Source organism: Desmodus rotundus, chromosome 10, assembly GCF_022682495.2.
Source record: "Desmodus rotundus isolate HL8 chromosome 10, HLdesRot8A.1, whole genome shotgun sequence".
Lineage (NCBI taxonomy): Eukaryota > Metazoa > Chordata > Mammalia > Chiroptera > Phyllostomidae > Desmodus > Desmodus rotundus.
In genome coordinates, this window is record NC_071396.1 from 84,781,653 (window position 1) to 84,793,869 (window position 12,217).

At 36.6% G+C, this 12,217-nt stretch overlaps 1 protein-coding gene across 9 annotated transcripts in view; it reads right to left on the reverse strand.

Moving 5' to 3' along the window:
• NOL4 (nucleolar protein 4) overlaps nt 1-12,217 on the reverse strand; it is a 289,083-nt gene that overhangs the window by 200,850 nt on the left and 76,016 nt on the right. For all 9 annotated transcript variants that reach the window (XM_024580310.3, XM_024580311.4, XM_053912816.2 and 6 more), the window contains 2 exons: nt 3,854-3,965; nt 2,749-2,861 (listed from right to left, as the gene is read on the reverse strand). In XM_024580310.3, coding sequence (XP_024436078.1) covers nt 2,749-2,861; nt 3,854-3,965 — 225 coding nt within the window. The remainder of the gene's footprint in view (nt 1-2,748; nt 2,862-3,853; nt 3,966-12,217) is intronic.

Here is a 12,217-nt window from a genome sequence, read left to right on the forward strand (position 1 = left end):
TTCATCTGCCCCCCTTCAATTTCTTCCCCAGCAGTCCTGTTCATCAACTACTACCAAATTATCTTTCCATTTCATACTATGCCACTTCTCTGCTCACAAATTTGCAATGATATCCCAGTCAATCCATGTCTACCAAGTTAGGTGTAAGCTACTCAATCAAATAGTTGGGGTTTTCCATAAGACTGCCCGTCTCATCTTTGTCCTGTTGTTCACTTACCTTATGCTCAGATCAACTTGAAGCCTGTATTATTAGCATTTCTATGAAGTGAACCACTTCAAACCTCAGTGTACATGAGTGTAGACCTTGTTAAAAATCCATGTCACTGGGTCCCACACATCAGATCTAGAATTATGATCTGAGGGTGAGAGCCCTGCAACACCCAGTTCAGTGAGCTCCATGGGTGCTGCTAATGCTGGTTGTTCAGACAGGGCTGTTCAAGAAAACAGCCTGCAGTGATGGAATGGCTCCATAACACCCCCTATTCAGTGACCGCCAGCCATATTTGGCTACTGAACACTTGAAATGAGGCTGGTATGACTGAAAAACTAAATATTTAATTCAGTTAATTTTAATTAAATTTAAATTAAATTTAAATTCTACATGTGGCTAGTGGCTACCATATTGGACAGTGCAAATTTGACAGTTCCTCATTGTTGGATCTTAAAAGGACGTATATCCAATCATTCACTATTAGCCATGCACTAAACATTCTAATTTATAAAGTATTTCATATATCACAGGACTTGGTTTAAATTTCTAGTCAAAGAATATAAATAACTTAAATTTTTAAATAATTGTTGTCAGACTCTTCCCCAGAAAGTTTGGTCCAGTTTAAACATCACCAACAATTTGTTGGCAAAATCAATAGATCTTACACTGGACATAATATTTTATAATCCTAAAGCCCACTTCTAGTCTTCTTTATTTCTCATAATAGTTTCATAATAACATCTTATGTATACATATTTTCATTATTTGTTTCCTTTGTTGTCTGCCCCCCCACAAGAATAGAAGCTTAATAAAGTCAAAAATTTTGTCTATTTACTGTTTATCTCCATTATCTACAAGAGTGTGGGTTACATAGAAGGTACTCACTAAATATTGATTTAATTAACACATCATTTAAATGTAACTGATCATAATGGACTGTCTCACTTTAATTTTAACATGACTTACCTTACTTAATTACATTTCTACCTTTCAGTAATTACAATTTCTAAAATTAGATAGATAATCTACTCATTGATCTGAATACTTATTAAGATACTGTACGTCCAATTTCGTATTTTCAAAATTTAAGGATACGACTTATTGTCCTGATTCAGTTCCAAATTTAAAACAATCTCTTTCCTTTGCGTGATATACTTATAATTTTTTAGAAGCCAGAAGGACTCAGCAGATGTGAGCTTTATTGTTGGCACAAAGTTCATCTTCTTACTTTTTGGCCTAGAAATAAACATATCAACATCTAAATGAGCTTGCTACAAATAATTTGACAGCTCTCATTAGTTTCTGAGATTGAAATTTTTTTTCAATTATGTAATGAATCATGGAAATAATGTTTTCCACTTTCAGGGATGGATTGATATTAATATTTTGTTCATTGTTGCTCACGTTGTTAACCTAACAATTTTATTACCATTTATTTAATCATTTATATGGAGCCATCTGGAAATATGGAATCGACACTATTACTGAACTAATACAGATCTTCTTATAGAATGTACCCTTAAAGTCTTTTGAGATAAAAACAATTTTACATAGTTTTGAAATTAAATCTGCTCAAATAACAAAGAAAACCAAAAACCTGAAATTTAATTTGAATTTTATAAAGTGAGCACAACAAAGTATTTTTTAATTAATACTTCATCAAATAATGCAATCTTTGAAGAATAAATATTTAATCATATTTCCTGTTCTAGGGAAATTTCAAGGAGGAGAGACTTTATTGGCCTGAAATGTTATTCTTAATATAGATAATCTAAATATGTTTATCGATTAATGGCTGCTAGTTAGTTAATAAGGATTTACTGAGCCTGTATTTTGTAAGTCTTTTGGAAAACACACACAGAGTACATGTACAACTTGGTCCCTGCTTTTGAGATATCTCAACTAACCCAGGGAGTTCACTGGTATTCTAGAGAGCATTCAACGAACATGCACTTTGTGTCTAATACATGCCAACACGCACATTGCAAGACTGTCACTACACAAATTAAATAGAATAACTTGAAACATCAAAACCTTTAGATGAATCACCTCAAATTGTTTCTAGAAACTGCAGAGAAGCAGATAAACCAATACATAGAATGATCAGGTGAAATATAACTTTAAAATAGATGCAAGATTTGAATGGTTGAGAAATGATTATACTGGAAATACCTATTAAATTGACTTTTCTTATTTCTAGGCAGACTAACCTTAGTACTAAAGGCTTGGATACTTTCCTGGGATACTCACTCATTTGGGACACTTTCCCCTGAAGTTTCTAGCACTTTACTAAGACTAGCTTTACGGAGGTCAGTTAAGGAAAAGGAACCTTTTTGGAAATGAACAAATTTTCACAGTACACCAAGGTAAATGTTTTAAGACAGGGAATCTCTACGGTCTCTATGCAATCCTGGTGACATTCCTTTCATTAAAAAATGAATTACCATCTGCAAAATTCCATCATGCTTAACACAACAGGCGTGGTCATCCAATGCCATTCCGACCTATGATAACACATGTGGGTATTTCCATTTTACCTCATCTTGCTGGGCGTTCAGCAGCTGCAGTTTCATGTGCTTCATGTAGGCCATGGTGATTGGCATGTTGTAGTCGATCATGCTGGTCACCAGAGTGGGGGGTTTCCCATTATCTGTAACACAACATGTTTCATGGGTAACGGAAGTGCTGCTGAGTTCAACCCAAAATTTCAGAATGATTCAATTTGTTCAAGTTGAACTAAGATTCTAGACACCACGTGTTTAGGAGACTGCAAGCATTAGATACGGATTGTAGAAAAAATAACTGGTAAACTGCTACAAAGATACGGTATATTGCAACAAGTTATCACTATGGATAAATAGTTATTCCTAACTACAGGGGAGCTTTTAATATCCTCAATGAGTGAAGGCAATACAGTAATTAAACACCATGATTAGTACTTTTGAATTGTTCTTTTTTGTGGCAAACTTAATTTAACAGGGTGGGGCAAAAGTAGGTTTACAGTTGTATGTGAATCACAAGAGTTTATTCTTGTACTATTATTTATTTTTGTATTATTTTCCATTTGAACAACTGTAAACTTACTTTTGCCCTACCCTCTATATGTACGCACTTTTTTTTGCCAGTCTGCTTTCTCATTCTCCAACACATGAGAATGGGCTAGACTAAATGTATCTTTGAGACTAATTTAATCTCTGAGAGAATTTCATAGATTAGGAAAATAATCTAGATAATTTTTAATGAATACAAAAAACAAATTATAATTTGTATGGAAACTTTTTCAGTGAAGGAACTCCATACTAATTATCACTTTAGGAAAAAAGGAATTGGCAGATTTAAAAGGACACCAATAGGACATTAATTTCCTTGCTCAATATATTTTAAATACAATGAAATACACACAATAAATGAAAATTAAAATACTATAGAAAAAAAAATTTCCCCAACTGTCTTTATTCTAAAAAAGGGCACTGAATTACTCTGTGAGTGGATATTCAAAATTCACTGCCTCCTGCCTGAATAGATGAGATGCTCTGACTTGTTGAACTGTTTCAGTCCACCACGTTTTTATTAAAATGGGAGATATAAATTGCCATTATGAATAAAATTACTCTAAGTCTCACTGTTTGACACTGAGGCTACCTTTATGATCTGCTCCGTCTGGGTTTAAGTGCATTCTTTTCTGGCACTCTGAGCAGCTCATTAGAAACCGTGTCACCGCTTCTCTTGGCAGGAAGGCATAGCTCTCTGAAATCTGCAATGATTCACAAAATAGGAGTGTTATTATACAAGCTGACTGAGCGTGATTCCACAGAAAGGATCACTGTATTTCCAAATAAGACGCGGTATTCCATAATGGCAGGGAGCACAAGGAAAGCATGCACTGCATACCATGCATCATTTCAAGAAATATCTATCCAACTTGACTGCACGTTTCTCAATAATAGTTAACAACACGATGTGGAGAAAAAAGTCAGCCACATCTGAATGGATATCAGATTATACTTCTGCATTGATTTTAGTAAGAATAATCACAGGGTACAGAGATTATTGTGAATTTTCCTTATTAAAAATCACCAACATTGTTTTTAAAACGTACTACTAGCATCATCAATATTTTATCCAATTTTACAAATACATTTTAAAATTTTGTCCCAAGTAGAAACAATAAACTTTGGATTTTGCATGAATGGGCATTTCTTCATTATTGCTTTTAAAAAATGTTTTAAGGGAAAATAAAAGAGAATTCTGCCCGCATTCACATATATATTTACTGCAGTGAATCATCCCTTCCACAGAAAATGACACACCTGGAAATGCACTTTGGCCAGCTGTTCTGTTACTTCGTATCACATCTGTATCAGGTCTGCCTACAATAGCTCACACTGCTTGTCAAAGCAAGCATTCCCCATGCCCTATCCAGAGCTTCTATTTTCAGAACTATGATCGAGAGTGAACTTACTTTCAAAAACCAAGCTATTTCTCTCATCAAGGCAAATAATTTCTGAAGTGACACTGACAGGCTGTTCAAAGTCCCTACATACAAATTAACGCTGGCTCAGACTGTGCTACTCAGAAGTCTGACGCAGGCACCGGTTTCCACCCCAGCCTTGACGCTGGCACCTGAAACACGAGATGCACAGGAGGATGGGGAAGTTGTGAATTAGACAGAAATGCTGCCGACTTTTTCTCAGTTACGTATTCGCTGTTGTGAACACTAATACACGTTACGTTGGTAGAAAGGAAAAAATGTGCACCTCATGTATAAGAGAATACAAATCCACACCAATCCCATTAATGATGATGGGATCGACCTCTGCTTATTCATGCTGTGGAAGGAGCACAGCCTTGAGGAAAGCCTATATGTTAAGATCTAAAACTGTAAAGCACATTTTCCTGAATTTAATATTAAAATCAGTTTGTGTCACTTGTCCTATCCCACTGACTCTCAGGAAAAGAAGCCACCAGGACACCAAATAGAAGGAGCAAGTCTATAATTAAAATCTTCCACGGATGATCCATATACAGATATACAAAGTTCAACTTCACTAGTATCTGAAGTCTAAAACTCTTGATTTTCATATAATTATTATTTGTAAAGTAAGATGTCCAGCTTCTTTAAAAATGCTTCTTTATACTATACAAGGAAATGTGAAAGAAAAATAAGCAGAAAAGTCTGAAAGTATTTCATCAAACTTTTTGTATTAGCTACTAAATAGGAAAAAGTACACACAATTTAAATGCTCATTCACTCTCCTTCATGCTCCTTCTTTCCCTACATGTACATGCACACAGTCACGAATTTGATTCCTATTCCTCTATTTTGAGGAGAGGAGCTAACAACTTTGCCATATTTATTTATCTGATTAGAGATCATTTTTTTCTGACTCTCTGGTAGTCTATTTTATAATAATGCATAAGTTAAAAAAAGTTTATGATGCATGCCCACTCACTCTACTATATTTTTTAACTCCTATGGAATTATATAGTCCATTGGAACTAATGGGGCTAACCAGTAAATTCATTAACAAATAGGATTTGAGAAGAATGTTCCATTGATTTTTGTAGAGGATGTCTATTAAGTCTTTTCTCTACTTCCATAAAGAGAAATCTTCCATTGAAAGCAACATAGGCGAGTGGTGGGGCGAAGAGATGCTCCATTGGCTCCCGTGGTCCTGATGCAGGTGCCACGGTCTGCCCTTTCTGCCCTGCTGATAAAGCACTCGTGTGGGCACCCCTCCCAGGAGGATTTATGATTGACCCAACTCTACTGTGCTACTTGTCCTAGCTCAGATTAGCTCCAAATCAATGTGTCTTGGAACCCTTGTTAATCACATTGCATTTCTTTTATAGCTTTACTCTGAGGAATAAGTAACTGTAACAGTCACAAATACGTTTGTATTCATGTGCACCTGTGTGTGTGAGATACTGGAATAGAAGGTCCCATGTGTATCTTAGAAAAGATTTTTGACAAGCATGTTGTCACATTATTCTCTATGGTGGTATTCTGGCACACTCTTTGGCATGCTACTATCTGTTATATACGTGTGTGTGGATAACGGCTCTCGCATAGGTGTGGTTTTCTTGGAGTTCAGAATCCATTTTACGGTGAGACCCACCGAGCTCTTCACTGTCCGCATCTTTCCCTCCCCACGGTGCGCTCCCTGGGACCCACACGCTACCAAGTCTTCTCAGGCACAGGGAGGAGAAATCCTCTGGCCAGACTCTTCAAGCCTCATACTGATTTCTGAAACAATATTTCTCCTGCCATGGAGGTGAAGAGAGAAAAAAATCATTCTTTTTTTCCTCCCTCTACAATTTTTCCTCCCAGATCCCTTTGTGATGAAAAGTCCTAAGCAACCTTCATTGCTGAGCTATTAGAATATTTTTAAAAATGAAGAATGTCCTTACAGATTCTTAAATTATGGTCATTAGAATAATTACATTTCAGAATTAAAGCCCTTTGATGAAACCCTGTCTTGTATTCCTGTCAGTGCCCTTTGGTGACCCCATTCAGAGGTAATAGGGGAAGCCTACATGTCAGGTCTCTTCTGAACGTGAAGCCTTGAACTTGAAGCTTGGGCTAAATGCCCCTACGGCCTGTGCTCTACAGAAAGGCCCAGTTTCCATGAATGTTTGAAATGCTAAATTGACTTTAAATAGATGTTCATAAATGGTGATAAAACTCAGGGACATGTTCTTCTAGGCTGTCCATTTGTCAAAGTTCTAACATCCCTCATGCAATATGTAAAAGCAGTTGCAAATAAAGCCTAGCAGGAAGGGACAGAAATGGAAAAATATTTTGATTCAAATACTTGAGATGCCAATCTACTAATGCCATAATTAATTATATAAAATGCTATAACCATGTATAAATGTCTATTTCCTTGGCCCACTTTTCAAATCTAATCACTTCTCTGTTTCTAGGATAGAAATTGGGCTTTATATATAGTACGGACGTTTGCTAGAACATTGGTAAGGTTCTAGCAATACTTTGCTTGAAAATGTTTTCCTAGAAATACCTTTATACCTGGGAATGATAGAGAATACTTTCCTAGAATTTGTTATGAACACAGAAACAATCATCTTCTTAATAATAGGAAGCAGAAAAATAACATGAACTCACATTAGTCTTGCTCCCTCTGAGCTAAACACTAAATGACCACACATATAGCTCACAACCAAATTAAACATACAAAGGAAAGACAAGAATATAGCCATAATGAATCTTATAAACTAATGACCTTGGCATTATTTATCAGGTAAATATTTTGAGGTATCTCTTTATTAGAAATGTTATTTTCTATAAATCTAGACTTGTTTTATTGCATGTATATAGTGCTTTATACTTTTCTTTGGGTTTTTGTATCCATTAATATAAACAGTGCCTAAACCAGATTTTAAGGTAGTGTTTTGATAAATAGGTTGACTAATAAAAAGAGGTGAAATGAATTGCCATTGCTAGTAGAGAGCAAAGCAAAGAGCTGAAACCCAAACCTGGATCTCCCAAATCCTGGTTTCTCTCTCTAACTTGAATGGACCACAGTGGGCTGATTCGACAGGCAGATTCCACAGATGCTTAGGATCCACAGAAAGCAGGACCGTCAAAATCAGTATTTGAAAACTTTGTATTTCAAAAAATCCCAGAGTATCAAAGTATTATCATAGGACAAAGTCAGCACTTGTAAAACTTCCTTAAACTTGAGCTCTGGCTGAAGTTCCATTGTTGTTTAACTTTAAAAATGTGCTGTGGGGGAGGGGCTGGATGCTGCAGCACAACATGACCCGTGTGCCACCTGCCACTTCTCAGGACCTTAATTATGGTCGCAACAAAAATACTGACTTCTAAGTCAGTTAGGACTGGGATTCACCAGTAAGGCAGAAAATAAGAAGTCATGTAACAAATTATAAGCAGAAACAACTTCTCCTATCAAAAAATATGGTAGTACTTCTACATAAAAACATAAGCCTCTTTTGATGGACTGAACAATAAAATTAGCCTCTGGAACAAACACAGTAGGACAGTAACCTAATGATAAACTGACCCACCTGAAGAAGGCCTACAGCTCAAGCCCCATAAAAGGTACTATGTTATATATCGAAATTTTATATTATATATGCAACACATTTTAAATGTTATTATATAATTTTAAGTATATGTTTTAAGTATAAATATATAATACTAAATATATGGAACACGTTTCTGCAAAGTTTACTGACAAGTATAATAGAAAGGATGATGGGCATTTTACCTTGCCAATGTCCTGGCTTTCGGAAGAAAGAAACAACAGTACTTTGGAAAAGCCCTGCGGTAATAAAGACAGATTCTGGCAGTTCTCACGCGTCATTCACCTTCCTCTCAACACAGCTCAGTTAAGGTAAATATGGCAGTTATCCAAAGAAAATTGAAATGAACATAAAAATGAATAGCAGGCTTTTCAGAAACAAATTCCTTACTTGGATCTGAACACACGCAATAATACAGGGGTGGGCAAAAAGTAGGTTTACAGTTATAATACAAATGAATAATGTAATAATTGATAATAATATTAAAATAAACTCTGTTTCACGTACTCACCACAGTAAACCTACTTCTGCCCACTCCTGTATAAAGTTATAAAAATTAAAGAAGTTAGTTAATCAAAACAATGTAATAAATTATTGCTTTGCTGTATTTTTTCAGACTGTCTCACAATTATATGATGGAAGGTCATCTTGTTAACTCAAGCCATAAAGTTTTGCAAATTGAGAGCAAAACTGATTGACAGAAATTCTCAAAACAGGAGTATTTGTACCATGTCTTTCTTCCTCAGTCCCAAGAATCTTTCCTCTCTAATTTTAACTGTGTTTAATTTCTGAACATTTCTAATAGAAAGGTCCTCTAAATTTACCCAGCTTGTACAGAAACCTGCAATTCTGAGGTTCCTGAAATGGCAAAGAATTGAAAATTCCCAGAATTAAGATTCTCACTCATTATATGATAACTATTACTAGCTTTGGCCCTTTTACACAAATGGAAATGTTTCCTAAATGTTATACATGTGTTTAAAGTTTTCCATTAATTGCATGCTTAGTAAGTGGATTATGCTAAATCAGAATTTTACATGGATTTTATCATTTAACCCTTAAAACAATCCCAAGAATAGATTATCATCATCTCTATTTTCATCTCTATTTAACAAATGAGGAAACTAAGCTTGAAAAGAGGTTATGTAACCTGCCAAACCAATAGAAGAGCAAAGAGCGAGGGCTCAGGGCTCACGTGATAATCTGGTTTCACAGCCTGCCCCTTTAATCACTGTATTTTATCACCTTTCCTGGTCATCAGTACTAAAAAAAGAAAAGGAGAGACTGTCTCATCCATAAAGACTTGCAATATTAACCTCACAGCACAGGTTAATTATGCTAAAATTTTTTAAATGTTCCCTGGTGTGAGGTTCTTTAGAAAATCCTCTAACGAGTTTGAGGTGACCCTCTCTGAATGGAAGGGGCAGCCAAGCGCTCTGTACCTTGTCTCAGGTTACAAAGTTCCGCTCGAAACACATCAGACTACACAGTAACAATACAGAGTTCCACCTGGAGGAAATTAACAGGCCATCTGTTCTGTTTCAGCAGAACTTAGAGCTAAAGTCAGTGATTTTCAACTGGCCACAAGACCTGACTTCTTTTCCCTCACATTGTCAAACAGAAAAATGACAACAGCCAACAGAACAAGAGCCATCCAGTGTGAATCAAAATTACACCTACTTATTTTTGTCTAATCAGCAAAAAATATATTTTCTGGTGTGCCACAGAATTTTAGTAATTAATTTATGAATGCCACGAGATAAGAAAGGATGGAAACTCTGAAGTAGCCTACTTCTAAAGGAATAGGACTTGTAATTGTTGAAGAAATTCACCAGTACAAAGCCATTCTTGGTTTAAGATGTGTACCTAATTCATGAGCTGGAAAGAAACACCACATCATGCTCACGAATCACGAGCATAAGCAATCACATTTTAAAGCAAAGCAAAACAAAAACCTAAACTCAAAAGCAGTATCAATGTTACTAAATACTAGTGATTTGGAAAAGTCATAGGCAAGTGTTGAAGTTCATTGTAAGTTCCATTATTGCACAGAGCGATGCCCTGGCATAGCACGCTCCATTTTATTTCACTGAAAAATAAAATTGGCCTAATCACAATATTTTTAAAAATTAACTTCTCCACCTTTGCTTTATAAAGTGAACTTAGAGAATAGCAATGCTACCTTTATCTTACTGGAATAATAACACTAAATCTCTGGTTTTTGCCAGATATCATGCATTACCCTAATGGCAAACTTTCCCTTGGGGCCAAACATTTGACATTTTCCCAAATGAACACTCTTGGGATTACAAATAAAGAATAAATTATAAATAATATCCTAGTGAAATCTCTTTATCTTACCATGTGTATTAAGATTTTTATTATTTAATATCACAAACCACTTGCAATGTACATAACAGGATAATGACGCTATAGAAAACTTACTTTTAAAAATGAATAAAATTAATATATTCTTCAACAGAGCCTTTAAATCCAAATGCTATTGAAAACTTTAAATGTCCTAATTCATAAAGACACAGCACAGAAGAGTCCAGGGATGCCCCTATCTGAGGAAGTAAGGTCTTGGTTCTGGGCAACATCTCTGAGTCAACAAGGACCTTTATCTGGTTTACACACTGTATATATTTAAATACATTTGAAAAGAGGGCATTAAGTTATACCACACACACACACACACACCCACACACCCACACACCCCCACACCCCTTGCACATGCTATTACATGTGGCCCAAGCATTTTTAGATGTGTTATAAAATTGAAATGCCCAGCCAGTGGTTTGCTCTGTATTTATATTGGTTCTCTTTTACCCATTTCATGCATGAGAAAAGGTGAGTAAGAGAACATCTTCTTCTACAGAGAAAATTATTAATTTGTGGAGGTGCATATGAGACAGTCTTATACACATGGAGATATTTTTCAACTACACATTTATTTATTCAACAACTATCTATTAATACAAAGGCATTGTAATTATCTCTGAATTCGGCTAGGTAGGATTCTTTGTCACTAATGTGCCTGGATGTATCAAATTATCGGAATCACCTATTGGTAATTGTTTGGTTAATTTTGAAGTGATTCAGAAAAATACTTTTATCCAGGCAATATAAATATAAATACTCTTTGGCAACAAGTACATTCATAGTAATAATAAATTACACAAAAGCCAGACATCTGGCTTGTGTAATAAACTTTCATTCATATTACAGATAAATCTGTATCAGACCAGGCCAGACTAGGGGGCAGAGGAGGGGCTGCCTGAAGGTGGGGCCACAGGGAATGCCAGAGGCGATGCGGGGGAAGCCTCGTTGCTAATGTGGCACGTGACAGATTCCCTTACACCAAGGATGAGACATGGCAAAAGTGGCCCTGCGTGGAGGCTGTGCGGGCTGGTGAGGCTGAGCGACTGAGGGAAGAGCTGTCCTACTGCCTCCCAGAACATGGCATCAGGGGTAGGTGCAGACCTGCCCAGGGAAAAGGATGGGACTGGCTGGGGAGCTGGACCCTTCCAAAGTGCACGGAATTTTGGACTGGGAGATTAAAATAGAGGGTAGAGAGAAACACGCAGCTTCTTTCCCTCACTCACTCTGCAGGAGTGGGGAGGTCAGTGGCCAGAGGGCTTGTGGCCCAGCAGGCAGTGAAAGCTGCATGGCCAGGTGCAGCTGGTGGTCCACGCCGCTCCCTGCAGGAAGCCAGGGCAGCTGGTGGCATTGATGGCATGTGCGCAGACTCCAGAAAAAGGTCTGAGGTCCAACGGTGATGAGGAAAAAAGCTGAGCAGCTTGGAGGATGACTCAGCCACGCCTGCAGTTTTGCAAAGGATGGTATTTTTAAATGGGAGAAAGAACTCCTGATTCAGCCTTGGACTAGTCTTGCAGTGTGTGGCACGGTTTTATTTTCTGGGTGTTCTGGAGGGGTGGG